General features: G+C 42.3%; 1 protein-coding gene across 3 annotated transcripts in view; it reads left to right on the top strand.

The window, feature by feature from the left end:
- The window catches only part of NGLY1 (N-glycanase 1), a 58,161-nt gene that overhangs the window by 29,511 nt on the left and 10,619 nt on the right, over window positions 1-18,031 (top strand). For all 3 annotated transcript variants that reach the window (XM_088832719.1, XM_055416731.2, XM_055416733.2), the window contains exons 5-9: window positions 7,024-7,246; window positions 10,731-10,852; window positions 12,029-12,174; window positions 13,802-13,912; window positions 16,346-16,510. In XM_088832719.1, the coding sequence (XP_088688845.1) occupies window positions 7,024-7,246; window positions 10,731-10,852; window positions 12,029-12,174; window positions 13,802-13,912; window positions 16,346-16,510 (767 nt within the window). The remainder of the gene's footprint in view (window positions 1-7,023; window positions 7,247-10,730; window positions 10,853-12,028; window positions 12,175-13,801; window positions 13,913-16,345; window positions 16,511-18,031) is intronic.

Below are 18,031 nucleotides of genomic sequence, written 5' to 3'. Positions count from 1 at the left end.
TTAATCATTGGCATGTGATTTTTTTAAAGATATAATATCACTGGAACTTTAGTCCATGAAATATGTGATGGCATTATGAGTGAATTTTAATGTGAATCTGAGAAAAAGCTTATTCAGAATGAATTCATGTGATTTGACCACTGACCCCCTTTAACCGGCAGTTACTGGTATAGCGTGTGCATGTAGAAGCCAACTCTCTGGGTACAGATTGAGCTCCACCCCTCACCTTGCATCACCGAGCAAGGAATTTCGTCTCCCTGCTAGTTTCTTCATTCAAAAATAGGCGTGACAGCTCTCAGAAATAACTAGAATGGTGCATGCGAATGGCTCAGAACAGTGCATGCCACGTTCATCAACAGTACTTTATTGTTTTCATTAATGGTCTTAGGATTTTAGTTGTTAAATTTTTCCAATAATTTTATATAATTTTTATATAATTGTTTTTTTCTGTGAACTCATTTCCTAATACTATATTTTCTAGGGTGTTCTATGATATTATTTAGGTGGTTGATCTAGTATGCAGTAAACTTTCTTTTTCAGTTTAAAAAGCCTACTTTCCATTGAAGTAGAGTTGATTTGTAATGTTGTGTTACTTCTAGGTATCCAGCAAGGTGGTTCAGTTATATGTAATGCATAAGTCCACTCTTTCTGATTATTTTCCTATTTATATTATTACAGGGTTTTGAGCAGAGTTGTGTGTGCTGTACAGGAGGTCTTTGTTATCTATTTTATATACAGTGGTGTGTATATGTTCGAATTCTGAGTTTCTAATTCAGCTCTCCCTTACCTCCACAAGCATTACACAGCTTTCTGTATAGTGCAGGTAGGTTTAACAGAATGTCTCAGTTCTTCCTTCCCGTCCCTTGAGACCCTGCCATCCTTCATTTCACTGAACTCGACACTGGAGTCACCCAGGAGACTTAAGAAAGAGAAAAGTGACAGATTTTATGTTACCTTCACTCGTTCATTCTTTGGACGCTCTTCCAGTATGCAGGCCTGAGTTTTCTTCTTTCTGAAGAACAACCTCTTCTACTGTTTCTTTCAGGGCAGGTATTCTGGAGGTGAAGCCTGGGAAAGTCTGTATTTCTCCTTCACTATTGAAGGATAATATCACTGGGATGTAGAATTCTAGGTTGGTGGGGGTTTTCCCTTTCTGTCAATGACACTTGATTCTCTTTGCTGTTGCCTGCTTGTGTATGATGAGGAGTCTGCTGTAATTTGTCTCTGTACTCGGAACCCTCACCAGCCCATCCCCAGCTTCTTGCAGGATTCTGTCTCCGTCGTTCGTTTTCTGCAGTTTGAGTGTGGCACACCTGGGTGTTGTTTTTGGTCTTTATCCTACTTGGCGTTTCCCGGGTGTCCCACATCTCTATTTTGGCCTCTCACTAATTCTGGAAGACTTCAGATGTCTCTTCTGCTCCTTTCTGTCTCTCTTTTCCTCTGATACTCCAAAATCGGGTATCCTGTTATACTCTTATTTATCAGCTGTTTCCACTTTTGTGTGATGTGCTAGGCCATTGTGAAAATTCTCCCACCGTAATTGCACGTTGTGGGTGTTTTGTTCCTTTGTTTTCATTCTCTTTCTCTTTGACTTTCAGATGCTCGTGACTTGTCCTCAGGGTCAGTGATCCTGTCCTTGGCTGTGTTTAGTCTGCTGATGAGCCCATGAAAGGCATTATCTCTGTCACAGAGTTTTGATTTCTTCCCATCCTTCCGCTTACATTGCGCATCTGTCCTTACATGTCTCCATTTCTCATTAGAGCCCTGAGCATGTCAATCATAATTATTTTAAATTCCGTAATTCCAAAATCTGTGCTGTATGTTAGTGTCCTGATGCCTGTTTTCTCTCTTCAGACTTTTTTCTTGTGTTTTAGCCTACTTTGTAATTTTTTTGTTAAAAGTTGAATATAATGTGTTGGGTAATGGGAACTGAAGTGAAGAGGCCTTTTGTGGAAGGCTTACGTGTCCACTCAGCTCTGAACTGGGCACTTTTAACTACACTGTTCAATGCTTGGTGTGAGTGTCGGGGCCTTCAGGTTCCTCTGGTGTTCTTGGGGCCCCTCTGTGGTCTCCACGCCTCCCTGAGGACTCCTCTTGAGCTCATCTCCCTCCTGCAGGGCTTCTTATAATCGTGCCCTGTTGCTGTACTGGGGTCCTGTTAGTGGCAAGGCCTGGGGGAGGAGCACCCTACAGCCTTAGGGATAAGTCTCGGTGTTGTAGGGGCCTGTGTTCAGGAGCCTGGGACACCCCCACAGGTGAGACAGGAAGGCCAGAGGGCCCTAGAGTCAGGGAAGTCTGGAGTAGGACAGAAGGAATGCAACAGGTAGTGTGCATTGCTATTGTGAAAATCAGAAGAAACTAGGCTTTTGTTTTTTAAAGTTTATGAAAGATACGTTGGATTTACAACCTGAGATGCCAAAGGACATGTGAAGGCAGGGAAGACGGACTTTCCTGCAGGTGCAGAGAACAGTGTGCGTGGGGCAGAGGCGGCAGGCGTCGTGGAGAAGGGTGCACGGCGCCGTCTGCTTGTGTCAGGTTGGGGGAGACACATGAGGCGGGCCAAGACCATGTTTTGTTTGACATTGAATTCCAGGCAGAGCAGAGCATACTGAGTTTATATTTTTAATCTTTTGAAAAATAATTAGAGGTAAAATGAAACAAAGGACTTGTAATGAGGTTTTGAAGTAGAGAATAAGGACCAAGGAAATTTGAAGGATGAATGCATCTTAGAAGGCTAATGCTATGGTGTTAGTATGATTGAACTTAGAGCAGAAGTGCCAAATAACCTGTTCACTAGGCAGGAAGAAATAAGATGAGTTCTCAAGGAAGTCAGATGTTCTTGATGACTTCGGTCAGAGGGTTAGGCACTGAAGCATTAAGCAAGGGAAAGAGCGAGGGTGCCCTTCAGGAAAATGAGCCCAGCAGTCACCTGTAAGATAAAGAGAAGCCAGAGCACACAAGGAGAGAGGAGCTCACCGCAGTAGAGATAGAAGTTCCCTGAGAGGAGTAAGGAGGCAGGCAGGGGCTGCGACTCCAAGGGAAGCAGTGGGCGTGTGAGTTGTTGGGGTGTTTGCGGGTGGTCGGGCATGGAAGGAAAATGTGCAAGAGGACCGCCCGGCTCTGAATTGCAGTCAGTGTGGGCAGGCTCTGAAAGGAGGTGTGGCGTCTGCGTTCTGGCCCCTGCTGGACATCAGCTGTGCCCCCACGTGAAAATGGAGGCCTGGCGCTGTTTTGAAAGTCACACCGTGACCTTCACAGTGACAGGTGAAGCCATGCAAGTGAATGAGATTGCCCAGGTTGAAAAGACAAGGCAGCAGGGCGAAGGGGAGGACTGCGAAGGTTCTAGAAAGAAAAGGCAGCATTGGAGGGTTTAAATTAATTTATATTAAATGACAATTAAAAATTGAGTTCTTCAGTTGCATTCAATACATTTCAGGTACTCAGAAGCCATCACTAGTAGCAACCCTATTGGATAGTGTAGGTATGAATTATTTCCATTATTACCAACAGTTGTATCAGATGGTTGCTGTTCTGACCTGTCTGAGCTCTTAACCTGCACAGACAGGGCTCCACCTGGAATTCTCTCGAGTCATGGTTAAGGATCTTGCGTGACCAGGGAGCATGGACCCTCTCTGTGTGACGTGCGTGCTCCTAGCTGGGAAGCCGCACCGTGTCCCCGGAGGACACAGACTCGGAAGCAAAAGTGTCCTGTGTTCCTTCCCTCCTCCCATCCTGACTGTTCGCTCAACAGCGATGACTCTCAGTGATACTGTGAGGCTTGTTAGTTGGCTCAGTTTCTGACATTTATTCCAGTATTTACTGGGCATCTACTGTGTAGCAAGCTCAGCTGCTGAAGAGACAGCGGCAAACAAAGTCCCTGCCGTCGTGGGTGAGAAAGCCAGAGACAACTCCTCAATCTGGCAGGTGGTGAGCCATGCTGGGGAGACAGGCCAGGAGGACGCAAGAGAGCGCGCGCGGGGTGCTCTTGGGGGAAGGTCGTCAGGAGAGCTTCCCTTGAAGCAGCGAGTCCTTTTCTGGTGGAGGCCCTGCCAGCCGCACGGGCTCCCTGAGCGGGCGTGAGCTCAGCGTGCTCAGGGGCTGCAGAAGGGAGACGCGGCTCCAGCAGAAGGAGCACGACCAAACACAGTCGGGGAGACAGAGAGGATCTGTGCGCTTCCTCCTGGGCTGCTGCCGCAGGTTATCACAGACCTGCTTCCTTAAAACAGCAGAAGTGTACTGTCTCACAGTTGTGAAAGCCAGAAGCCCGTCATCCGCATCCCTGGGCCCAAACCACGATGTCGGCTGGGACACGCTGCCTGGAGGCTCCAGGGAGATCCTTCCCTGCCTCTGCCAGCCTCTGGTGGTTGCCTGCAGTCTTTGGCTTGGGCTGCATCACTCCCGTCCCGAAGACCAACATCTTCAAACCTCCTCCTCTGTAAAGTCTCCCACTGCTTCCCTCTTGAAAGGATACATGTGATGCATTGAGGGTCCATATTTAGTAACCTGGGGAATCTCCTTGCCTTAGAGTCCTTAACTTCATCGTATCTACAGAGGCTTTTTTTTTTCCCCTTTACAGTGACATTCACAGGCTCAGGTGTTAGAATGTATATGTCTTTGGAGGGTTATTTTCAGCCTCCACATGGGCCAGCTGCAAAAATAAGAGAAGAGACTTTGGGTTGTATTCTGAATGAGATGAAAAATCATTGGAGGGTTTCAAATGACATGAGCTGCCTTGTGTTTTTAAAAAGGTCACTTTGCTGCAGGGACTCAGTGGAGAAGCAGGATGGCAGTGCTGTTTTTCCAAACGTTCATTTTTGAAACGAACATTCACCAATATCTCTTTGTTGAGAAGTTTTCATACTGTACAGGAAAAGCTAAACTCTTCTTGCCAGTCAGCCTACCCTCTTACTCCACATTTAACAGCTATTATCATGTGATGTGTTTCTTTTCATATCCTTTTCTGTTTATTTACATCCATAAGTAATTATATATAAAAATAAACAGTTTATGTTGCAGAGTTTACATAAAGTGTCATCCGTTATATATTCGGCTCCATGGTGTTTTTCTAACATATCTTGGAGGTCACCTGCCCTTCCCCTCATGCTCTGCAGTGTGCATGCATTGTCACTTATACTGTGTCCCAGTGTTCCACTGATGGACATTGAGAGGGAGGGGTACCATTTTCCTCTATTCTAAAGGCTTCTGCAGGGAAAATCCTTGTACAGCCTGCCTGCCTACCTGAAGGAATGTTTCCCTGCGATGGATGTAAACATATCAAGGGCATGTGATGCTTCTGTGCTACAGTGGGTCCCTGGCAAACAGGCTGTCTTCCAACTGGTAACAGAAGTGACTGGGAATGTCTGTTTCCACTTAATGAAATTATTGAATTTTCGTATGGACTTTGCTAGTTTTTCTAATGATTTTGTGAATATTCTTACTGATTTATTGACATTCTTTATATATTCTGGATACTTTTCTTTGTTAGATGCATTACGTTTTGTTTTCAGTATTCTTTAATTTCATTTACTGTACCTTTTGAAATTCAAAAGTTATAAATTTTAATGTGAGAAAATTATTTTTACAGTTGTGTTTTGTTTTCTCCCCCAAAGTTGTAAACATAGACTACTTTTATAATATTCTCTCCATGTATGGTGTTTATATATATGTGTTAGAAGGAATGATATCTGGACAGCTGCTTGTCCCAGTACAGTTTGTCGAACAGTCCCTCCTCTTAGAATTGCTTTAAAGGCTAGCTTCATTAAATACTGTGCATCACTTAGAAATCTGTCTTTCAGGACTCTTTCTTTTATTTCATTCATCTGTCTGTTCTTTACCAATATCATAATATTTTATTTAGAATTTTTTAATGTGTCTTGAAGTACTATAGATAAATTTATCTTAAAAGTTGTGTAGACTATTTTGTGCATTCCCTCTTTCATATGAGTTTCTTGCAGTTAGCCTGTCAAATTTTATGAAAAATTATTTTCTAGTGTCAGTTGAGATTTCATTAAAGTACAGGTTGATTTGTAGAGAATTAACAACTTGAGAATATTGTTTTCCCACTCAAGAACATAATATATTTTGGCTTTTTAATTAATTAATCTCTTCTTTAAAATTTTTTTAATAATTTTGAAATATATAAAATATAAATACAAGAACACAGTATAATAGTTTCAATACCTGTGCCCAGATTTTATTAGATCTTAATATTATGCCATATATTTCCTTCATATATGTGTTTTTTGATTATTTAATAATAAAACATTAAAGACAGGAATGAGAGACTCATCTGTGTCTCCCAGATTATTTTCCTCTCTCCTTTCCTTCTTCCCAGAGGTAAAACAGCCTTGAATGTGGTTAGAGACCCTTTTATTTGATATAGTGGATATAATATGATACATCATGTTTACATGAAGCATTGTTATAAATATTGTAAACATAGTTGTGCTTTTATGTGCTTTGTGGTAAGTATTCTCAGATGAATTACATTGTACAATTGAAGCAGTAATAGTAGAAAAGCTAATAGGATGGTTTTTAATATGTCCAGAATTCCGCGATTTCTGCCTGTAATTTTGTGGTTGTTTCATATTTACTTGTGTTTATGTCTGATAACAGGTTTGATGCAGTCATTTAAAAATGTTTTTCAAAGTCAGACTTCTGTTTTGGGGGGTGGTAAAGTAGGAAAGGATAGCTTTATTACTTGGAGAGGCAACAGGGGGACACAGTGGGCTTTTGGGAAAAATTGTATCCCCAGAGTCAGACTTACTTTCCACGAGCGTGACGATCCCCGAGAGCTGGCCGTGCTGAGTGTGGTGTTGGTCAGAGGACGCAGTACTCAAGCCTGACGGCTTTGAGTGTGCCTCGCAGTGCACTGACAACTCTGTCTGCATCCTCTCATGAAGAGCTTTTCGATCGTCGTCTGTTTTCATTTATTTCAGCTTCATGTTTGAGAATAAAATGTATGTGGGTGTTTTTAGTTTTTTTCTGCTTTAGTTTATACTTAGTTCTGTTCTAACTTTTCAGGTACTAATGTAAGTGAAGAGGATTTTCTTTTGCTGGAGCTTTTACACTGGTTTAAGGAAGAATTTTTTCACTGGGTGAATGACATTGTGTGCAGTAAGTGTGGTGGCCAGACCAGGTCCAGAGGCGAGTCGTTACTCCCCAGTGATGAGGAGCTGAAGTGGGGTGCGACCAGAGTAGAAGACCACTATTGTGATGCCTGCCAGCTCAGCAATCGATTCCCACGGTGAGTGTCCACTGCCGGGAGGCCAGAGCAGCCTCTCGTGGAGTGGTTAGAAGAGGAGTTTATTAAACCAGCTTCTAATCTTCACTTTTGTTATTAGAAGTGTATTCCTCCAGAACAGGGGTCGGCTAGCTGTGGCTGACAAGCTCAGTCCAGCGCACGTCGTGTTGCTGTAAATGAAGTTTTATGGAGCATGCCCACGCTGCTTTGCTAACCCATGGTCTGTAACTGTTTTCATATTACAGTGGCAGAATTGAATACTGGCCACAGAGACCGTATGGCCTGCACAGTCTAGAATATTTGCTGTCTTGCTTTTTATAGGAAAAGCTTGTTGACTCTTGAATTGAGTGTTGTCCTAGCAATTTAATGCTGTAGATTATGAGTTTTTCTTCTTTTAATACATAAATTTTAACTTTCTGATAACATTAATAATAATACTGATGGCACATAAAAAATAATGCTAAAAGATTGGAATAATACTAATCCTTGCGGTAAATACAGTGCTGCATGTAAAGCATCAGGTGTTTCTATGGAAGGTGAAAGCATAGTTAAAGACTGTCATGTTATATATTCTTTTTTAAGTAGTTTCATTTGTTGAAACTAATTTTATTTTCCCTTTTTAATGTTTACTGTCCTGATGTTATTAATTGAAGCATGCTCAGCATACATTACATTATGTTCAGGTGTACAGCATAATGATTTGACATCTGTATACAGTGTGAAATGATCAAAGTAAACCTCATTGCCTTTGGATGTTATACAGTTAAAATTTTTTCTTTGTTATGAGATCTTTTAAGATTTTTTTTTTTTAGCAATTGATGGGTGAATGGATAAAGAAGATGTGGTGTTATATATACACAATGCAGTTCTAGTCAGTCATAAGAAAAGAATAAAATCTTGCCATTTGCAGCGGTATGATGGACCTTGAGGGTGTTACACCAAGGAAATAAGTCACACAGAGAAAAACATGTACTGTATGATTTCACCTGTGTGTGGAATCTAAGACCAGAGCAAATAAACACACAAAGCAAAACTAATAGATACAGAGAAAAAAGATTGGTGGTTGCCAGAGGGGAGGAGGGTTGACAGGTGGGAAGGGCATGAAGGGAACCAAGTATAACATCCAGAAATAAAATGGAGTAGTCCTGGGGGCACGATGCACAGCGTGGTGACTGTAGACGGTGCTATTCTATCGCATCGTATTTTATTTTTAATGAAGAAGTTTGGTGCCTCCCTTGCCAACCTAACCTACCCTCATATCTCTTGATTTTAAACTAAAGGAATTGGAACTTTTCTATTAACTTTTTCCATCCTTTAATATACAAGTCTCTTACTAGATATTCTTAATTGACAGTACTTTTAAAATTTGATAGTGTCATTAGGTAAGAAAAGATAGCAACTTTTTCTTTTGTAAGCAAGTTTTTGAAATACCTGATTTTAGGGGCCTCAGTAGTCAGTTCTGTTGTAAGGGAGAATCAGTCCTGTGATACACAGAGTCCAAGATAAAGAGAGTCCAGTATCCAGTAATATCTGTAGTTGACACCAGTTGTTCTTCATTCAGCGTATATGTGCATAGGTACTTGCAAAGACCTGAAGGTAAACATATATGTGATTATACATAGATTGTCCTCATAAACCCTAGGCTGTGGGTGTGGACTGATAGTGCATGGGGTGGGGGCAGAGACTAGGGCATACAAAGGGATTGTAGTTACACCTTGTTGTCCTTTTCCCTGCGAATCGTGCACTCATCTTGGCTGTTCTCTGTGTGGGGTGGGGAGGATGGACACTACTCATTAGAGACTGACCTTTCACCTTGACACAAGTAGTGCTGAGGCAGGGAGGCACAGGACGCCCTAATTCTGCTGCTCTTATTTCCTCGTGTAAATAGACCACTTGTTTCAGTAACTACATTACCTAAATGATAAATTCATTTAACTTAGCGCAAGTAAGAGCATCTGCTTGATTGAAGACAAGCTTGTCACTGCCGAGCCAGTGCATTTGTGAAGCTGTGTCCTTTCCACCCGAGCTCATGGCCAGCATTTCTGCTCAGCTGGGCGCTTTCCCTGTGTAGCTTTATTAGCCCCAAATTCCTTCTCAAACATAATATGCAAAATTTGATGTTCATCAGCTTTATGGTAATTTTAGGACTGGAGTAACTTTTTCGTTTTTGTCTGCACCGTGCGGCTCGCAGGGTCTTAGTTCCCTGACCAAAGATTAAACTCGGGCCCCAGCAGTGAAAGCACCCAGCCCTGACCACTGGACCATCAGGGAAGTCCCTGGAGTAACTTTTTAAAGAATGTGGCAAATACATTTCAAAAAACCACTTCCAAATTAGCAAGCACCTTCAAGTGAATTGGAAGAATAAAAGTGTAATCCAAATGATCATTAGAAAGAATAATAGTGTTTTAAGTATTAATAAAATTGATTTCAGCTAAGCTCTTGAACTGTGGTGTTGGAGAAGACTCTTGAGAGTCCCTTGTACTGCAGGGAGATCCAACCAGTCCATTCCAAAGGAGATCAATCCTGGGTGTTCATTGGAAGGACTGATGCTAAAGCTGAAACTGCAATACTTTGGCCACCTCATGCAACGAGTTGACTCACTGGAAAAGACTCTGATGCTGGGAAAGGTTAGGGGTGGGAGAAGGGGATGACAGAGAATGAGATGGCTGGATGGCATCACCGACTCTGTGGACATGAGTTTGAGTGAACTCCGGGAGTTGGTGATGGACAGGGAGGCCTGGTGTGCTGTGATTCATGGGGTCGCGGAGAGTCGGACACGACTGAGTGACTGAACTGAACTGAAGCTTTCAAATCTTTATTGAGCAGTTTATTAAAGTTGTTTAAGTACAATGACCTAATGATACCACTTGTTAGGCTAACACTCATGCTTAAAGCAGATTTCGCAGAGAATCTCTGCCTATCCCAAGCCTGCCTGTCCTGCAAGGCCCAGTTCAGATGCAGTCTCTCCTCCCTGGACTCTGCCCCATAACACCGATTCTGACCTGTTGTGTGGCTTGTGTCATGCCCTGACGTGTACTAAAATTATCTGGGCTCTCCCCTTTTCTCTCTCGGACCGTAAGCTCCTGAAGGCTGTGTAACAGAGTTTAGTCATCTTTCACCCAGGATTCTAGCACAGTGCCTCACACATTCTAGACTCTGTAGTCGTTTTTAAGAATATGAAGTGAAGAAATATTACTGTTTAGCACAAAGGTGGCTTCCCTCGTGATTCAGACAGTAAAGAATCTGCCAGCAATTCAGGAGACTCCAGTTCAATCCCTGGGTGGGGAAGATCCCCTGCAGGAGGAAATGGCTACCTACTCCAGTGTTCTTGCCTGGAGAATCCCATGGACAGGGGGGCCTGATGGCCTACAGTCCATGGGGTCACAGTCAGACATGACTGAGGGACTAACTCTTTCAATGTAAATTCTTCAGAATTCTTGGTTTTGATAATGAATCGGCCCTTTCTATTGTTGTTACTTTAAACCAGGTATAATAATCCCGAGAAGCTTCTGGAGACGAGAAGTGGACGGTGCGGGGAGTGGGCCAACTGCTTCACGCTGTGCTGCCGAGCCCTGGGTTTCGAAGCCCGCTACGTCTGGGATTACACAGGTGCGTGGCGTGGGGGGGACCCCAAGGCTGGGGTGCACACTCCTGCCTTGTCAGTCTGAGACTCCGCTTGCTTTTTGTAAGATAACAGGTTTTTTTATGGGGATTACAGGATCTTTTTTTTTTTTAATGGCTAGTACTTTGCATCATAAATATTCTTTAACAATTTGTAGATACCATGCCATTTTTAGTCATGCTGTTTCTCTTTGGATAAGAACATGTGCAATAATGTTCTGTAGAAATTCTTTATTTTTGTAGAGATTAATATACAAGATTTAGTCATTTTAACTCAGTATACAATGAAAATATAATAAAAGCCATGTGAGATTTATATTGTCTTTATTTGCTTATAAATTGTGTCACTTACATGTTCTTGGATTTTTTTCACTTGTCTGTTTCTGTTGTTTTCTTAGGGTAAAATGAAAGCTTCACTTAATAGTTACTTGTTTTTTTGTTTTTGTTTCTTTTTACAATCAAATAGAGACCATGAATAACCAGACATCCACTGTTAGATCTCTGCTGGTCTACAGTTCCAAAGTGGAATTAACTCCATCACATTAGCAAACTGTGTGTATTAGCCCCATGGTTTTTGGTTTTTGCTTTTTTAATTTTTAAATTTTAATACTCAAGGGCATAATTTCCAAGTACCACGGGCTGCTCAATTGCTATCTGTACTTTTTTTTAAAGGATGATGTATTGTTGGTTAGTGGAAATTTTATTGATCATTTGTTAATATTTATTTATTGGCTGTACTGCCCAGAATGCAGGATCCTAGTCCCCCTGACCAGGGATTGAACCCGTGCCCCCTGCAGTGGGAGCACGGAGTCCTAACCACTGAGCCACCAGGGAAGTCTCAGCTCCATGTTTTTGATGCTGTTGTTCAGCTTATTTGCCCCTTTTAGAGTTATAGCTCACATTATTTCTAACCAAACCTAACACTGACTCTACTGAAGCAGAGTTTCCAAGACATTCTCCAAACTTTCAGAGAGAAATTAGAACAGTCATTCTAGAGTCTTGTATAGCACAGAATGGTCAGGCTCACTCATAAAGTTCAGTGTTGCTTGTTGCTGTGTGGGTCTCCTCTTGGGCACGTGTCCAGTTACCGAAGGGCCTTCTAGCTTTACACACTGAGCTTTTGTTTCCCCCCCGCTGCCTCTCGCCCTCCCGTCACGTGTGTAGACCATGTCTGGACAGAGGTGTACTCGCCATCCCAGCAGCGCTGGCTGCACTGCGACTCGTGCGAGGACGTCTGTGACAAGCCCTTGCTCTATGAGGTCGGCTGGGGCAAGAAGCTCTCCTACATCATAGCATTCTCTAAGGACGAGGTAGGCATGGGGGAGAAAATGCGTCCTAAGAATAAGATTAGTTTGCTCTTTTGACAGCTTTTGAAGGTATAATTGACGTAGACTAAGCAGCATATATTTGAAGTGTACAGTTTAGTAAGCGTTGCCCTACGTCCGCGCCCCTGAGATAACCGTTGCAGTGGAGCCGTGAAGACATCCGTCTCCCGCCATGTCCCTGTTGCTTCATCTTCCCTCGTCCTTGCCCCTCTCCCTGCAGTCCCCCACAGCTACTTTTTGAGACCATAGATTAATCCGCATTTCTGGAGTTGTGTGTAAGTGGAATCATATGTACTCTCTTTGATGGGGAGGGGTGCTTTTATCTTACTCATCTTAACTATCTTGAGATTCCTCTGTGTGTCTTCATGTATCAATAGTTTATCTTTTTCACTGCTGAGCAGTATTCCAGTGTATGCATGTACCATGCTTTGTTTATCCGTTTGCCTGTTGATGGACATTTGGGTTTTTTCCAGTTTTTTACTATTTCTGGGGCAACTGCTGTTGTCTTTATATGACAATATAAAGGCACAAGTCTTTGAATGAGCATAGCTTTCTTTTCTCTTTGGTAAATGCCTACAAGTGGAATGCCTGAATCCCATGGGAGGTGACTAACTTTTTAAGGAGTTATCTCAGCTGTTCTCCAAAGCAGTGGTGCCATTTTATATTCTCACCAGCACTCTATGAGGATCCCCAGTTTCTGCACACTCTTGCTAGCAGTATGGTCTGACTTTTCTTGTTGGCCCTTTTAATAGATGTGCAGTGATTTCATTTGCATTTCCTCAAGGACGAATACTGAGCAGCTCTTTATGGACTTGTTTGTCATCCATTTCTCCTCTTTGCCCATTTTTTTTTAATTGGGTGGTTCATTTTCTTGGGTTTTGAGAGTTCTTCATATATTCTGAATACAAGTCCTTTTTCAAATAAGTGCTTTGCAAAGATTTTCTCCCTGTCTGGCTTGTCTTTTTAATTCTATTAATGATTTTTGAAGAGAAGAAATTGATAAAGTTCAGTTTATCGATTTGTTCTTTTGTGGATCTTGCATGTAAGAGATGTTTGCCTATCCCAAGCCACAAGGATTTTCTCCTAAGTTTTCTTCTAGAAGTTTTATGCTTTTAGTTTTGCATTTGTGTCTGTGATCCATTTTGGGTTAACTTTTATATAGTCCAAGGTGTGAATTGAAATTCATTATTTTGCATACGGATAATGAATTGTTGTAGCACCATTTGTTGAAAAAAATTATTTTGTCTACTGAATTATCTTTGCACCTTTGCCAAGACAGTTCTATAATATTTATATATATATATATTTATCATTTGGATATTCAGTATAATAAAGGGAGTTTTTATTTTTTGAATTTTATGAGATCAGCTTTGTAGATAAATTCTGATAGCTAATTGTTGGGAAAATTTTATCTCCTAATCACAGTCTTCCTTGGTTGTGTACCAGTTATATAAATAAAAAGCATATTTGATTTTTTCTACTGATTTAAAAATTTTAATTTAAAGATTAGCATTTAAAAATTTCTATTTAAAAATTACATACATTCTAGGTGTTTAGCAAATTAATGTTGATGATTGTAATCTTGTTAAATATTTGTGTCTTGTAATTCGAGGTGGTTGATGTCACTTGGCGATATTCTTGTAAACATGAAGAGGTAATCTCTAGAAGAACTGAAATTAAAGAGGAATTACTTCGAGAAACTATTAATGGACTTAATAAGCAGGTATGTGATGGATGTTTGTCATTTTTGAGAGGAAATTTGAAATTTTTTATGTAGTCAAGAATAGCCAATTTTTAACCCATTGCAGTTCTTTAAATAATATACAAACAAAAATACTTAAATATGTTAAACGTCTTTTTTCATTAAAAATTTTGAGGACTCATTTTAAATATTGTGGGTTTATGTTTTTTGTTTGTTTGTTTTGCCTTAAATTGTCACATCTCAAAGTGAAAAAAAAAAGAATTCAATATATGTAATACTTGACATAAATATTTTGCCTTGGACGTCTCTGGAGGTCCAGTGGTTGAAGACTCTACTAATACAGAGGGCATGGCCTTGATGCCCATGTTCCCTGGTCAGGGAGCTGAGATCCCACGTGCCACCCGCTACTGCTGCTAAGTCACTTCAGTTGTGTCCGACTCTGTGCGACCCCATAGACGGCAGCCTACCAGGCTCCCCTGTCCCTGGGATTCTCCAGGCAAGAACACCAGAGTGGGTTGCCATTTCCTTCTCCAGTGTGTGAAAGTGAAAGTGAAGTCGCTCAGTCATGTCCGACTCATAGCAATCCCATGGACTGCAGCCTACCAGGCTCTTCCATCCATGGGATTTTCTAGGCAAGAGTACTGGAGTGGCTTGCCAGTGCCACCAGGAGCGACCAAATAAGTAAAAGTCTTTACCAATCCTCCTGTTTAAAAAAAAATACATATATATATAGCCTTATTTTTCTAAGTGTCATTTGAGTATTACTACATGCAATTATCCTTACATGTATCTACATGGAGAAATTCCTGAAAGAAGCCACAGAAATTGTTAACTATGCTTATTTCTGAGGAGAACTAGGGATCCAAGAGGGAAGTTTCAGCTTTGATTTTATACTTCTTTTGTGTACTGAAATTTTTTTTACTATATATATGTGTATTATTAATATTTTTCATGATTTAAAAAACAACTAAATTTGCATCTGGCAGGCAGTTAGAACAGGGCAGATCACCTTACAGTGGTTGAGATGCAAGGTGAGTCTACTCCTACTTGGACTTCTGCTGTACCCCTAGTGTGCAGTCTTTCCGAGTGCCTCAGCTGAAACTCCAGAGTGTTTGCTGGAGCCTGGGAAGGGCCTGGACTCGGAGACCAACTCCCAGAACTGGCAGCGCTGCTGCATCCATGCCTGGCGTCCCAGCGCACCTGCCTGCTGGGAGTGTGGCTCCCTGTGCTGCTTGGTAGGTGGTAGGTGCCTGGCAGGGAGTTCAGTTCACCTCAGTTTGCTTCTTCCCTTGGGCCACCGTGGTAGTTTTCTGTTGCATTCTAACAGGTGTGGTGTGTGTGTGTGGTCCCCTGCTTTCCTCATCTTCTCAGCAGAACAGCTGGTCTTACTCAGAAACAGAACCTTCTGCCTCTGTTTAAAATCTGGGCCAATAGAGGACATGGAAGGGCTTCCCAGGTGGTGCAGTGGTAAAGAATCCACTTCCCAGTGCAGGAGATGCAAGAGACCATGGGTTCGATCCATGGATCAGAAGGATCCTCTGGAGCAGGAAATGGCAACGCCCTCTAGTGTTCTTGTGTAGGAAATCCCTTGGACAGAGGATCCTGGTGGGCTATAGTCTATGAGGTCACAAAGAGTCAGACCCGACTGAGCACACACACACGCATACATACGCAAAGGGTGTGGAAAATTGGGTATGGGTGCTAAATGATGTCTCAACATGAAAGTTACAAAATCATTTTAACTTTCTACAATGTCGTTTTTATTTTCCAAATAATTGTTTGTATTAAAAGACGCTTGCTCCTTGGAAGGAAAGTTATGACCAACCTTGATAGTATATTAAAAAGCAGAGACATTACTTTGCCAACCAAGGTCCGTCTAGTCAAGGCAATGGTTTTTCCCGTGGTCATGTATGGATGTGAGAGTTGGACTGTGAAGAAGGCTGATCGCCGAAGAATCGATGCTTTTGAACTGTGGTGTTGGAGAAGACTCTTGAGAGTCCCTTATACTGCAAGGAGATCCAACCAGTCCATTCTAAAGGAGATCAATCCTGGATGTTCATTGGAGGGACTGATGCTAAAGCTGAAGCTGAAATACTTTGGCCACCTCATGTGACGAGTTGACTCACTGGAAAAGACTCTGATGCTGGGAAAGGTTGGGGGCGGGAGGAGAAGGGGACGACGGAGAATGAGATGGCTGGATGGCATCACCGACTCTGTGGACATGAGTTTGAGTGAACTCCGGGAGTTGGTGATGGACAGGGAGGCCTGGCGTGCTGTGATTCATGGGGTCGCGGAGAGTCGGACACAACTGAGCAACTGAACTGAACTGATGAAAATAAAGTTGGTTAGTTGTATGTTGTTAAAATACAAATGTGTTCATTATAGTCATGCTTACAGATGGACCCCTGCATTCTCTTAATCTTTAATGACTTTTTTTTTAAACCTGAATTACAGAGGCAAGTATCTTTGTCAGAAAACAGAAGGAAAGAACTTCTCCAGAGGATCATTGTGGAACTTGTTGAGTTCATATCTCCCAAAAGCCCTAAGCCTGGGGAGCTTGGAGGAAGGACATCTGGGTCCTTGGCCTGGAGAGTCGCCCGAGGTGAAGCGGGTCCAGAGGTATGTGCTTCACTGCAGCCCGATAACCTCCTCACTTTCCCACTGCCTGTCCTGTTCCCTTCTCATGCAGAAAACCCGCTGACCACTACCTTTCAATGAACTTTGCAGAGTAGTTAGTACAAAGTGTAAACACTTGAAGAGAGCCAGGAATGGATTGACGTAGTATAATTGCACACAGGAGTGAGCAGAGCAGTTAAAATGGGACTTTCCTATTGTTACTTTATGTAAATTTCTAGTGCAGTTATAACTTTTACTGAAGTACGTGAAAATGCCTGAATTATAAGTGCACAGCTTAACAGATATTCGCAGATTGTTAAACACATAACCACTGTCCAGAATCAGAAGTAAATGACCAGCCACCCCCTTTCACCCCTGGGGGCGACCTTTATCCTGGCTTCTAACATCACGGACTCGTTTCGCCTGTAGTTCTGCTTTATGTGAATGGAACCACACAGGATGTACTCCTTTGTGGACAGTTTCTTCCTCTTACTTAGTGAGATTCATAGTTATTGCTGCATATTCATAGTACATTTATTCTCATTGTTGTATAATGTTCCACTGTGTGGACACTCTATAGTTTATCCACGTCACTATAGGGTATTTAGGTTGTTTCTCAATTTTGGTTTAAAATTGTGTTACTGTGCTGTTTACAATAATACCGAAGATATGAAAGCGGCCTAAGGGTCCATCAACAGATGAATGGATAAAGAGTTGTGTTGTACTTATACAATGGAATAGTATTCAGCCATTAAAAATAATGAAACAGTGCCATTTGCAGCAACAATGGATGGATGTACAGATTATCATACTAAGTAAGTCAGAGATAGATATTATATGATATCACTTATATGTGGCATCTGAAAAATAATACACATGAATCTAGTTACAAAGTAGAAGCGTGCTTTGCAGACATAGGAAGCCAGCTTACAATTGCTCAAAGGGGAAAGGGCTGGGGGGCAAGTTAGGAGTGTGAGGCTGAGAGGCACACTGCCGCATGTAAAGTAAACAAATGGCAGAGGTCTCCTGTGCAGCACAGAGGGCTCAGCTCCGTGCTCTGTAATAATCTGTCATAGAAGATCATCTGAAAATAGGCATCTGTTTGTGTTGGTGTATATGTTGTGCTCAGTTGCTTCAGTCGTGGCTGACTCTTTGTGACCCCGCGGACTGTAGCCCGCCAGGCTCCTCTGTCCCTGGGACTCTCCAGGCAGGAATACTGGAGTGGGTTGCCATGCCTCCTCCAGGGGATCTTCCCAACCCAGGGATCCACCCACATCTTCTGCCTCTCCTGCCTTGTAGACAGATCGTTTCCCCACTGAGCCACCCGGGAAGCCCTGTACATGTATAACTGAACCACTTTGCCGTACAGGTGACATTAACGCAGTGTTGTCAATCAACTACCCTTCAGATTTTTAAGCGTTGCTGCTGTGAACACACACAGACGTGACTTTGGTGAGCGTGAGGACGCTCAGGTGGGTGCACACCTAGGGGCAGCAGAGCCGGGCCCGAGCGTGAGGACCGGCA

The sequence above is a fragment of the Moschus berezovskii genome, chromosome 26 (genome assembly GCF_049115385.1).
Source record: "Moschus berezovskii isolate FMDL1 chromosome 26, NW_MosBer_1.0, whole genome shotgun sequence".
In the NCBI taxonomy this organism is placed as follows: Eukaryota; Metazoa; Chordata; class Mammalia; order Artiodactyla; family Moschidae; genus Moschus; species Moschus berezovskii.
This window is presented reverse-complemented; position numbering and strand designations above follow the sequence as displayed.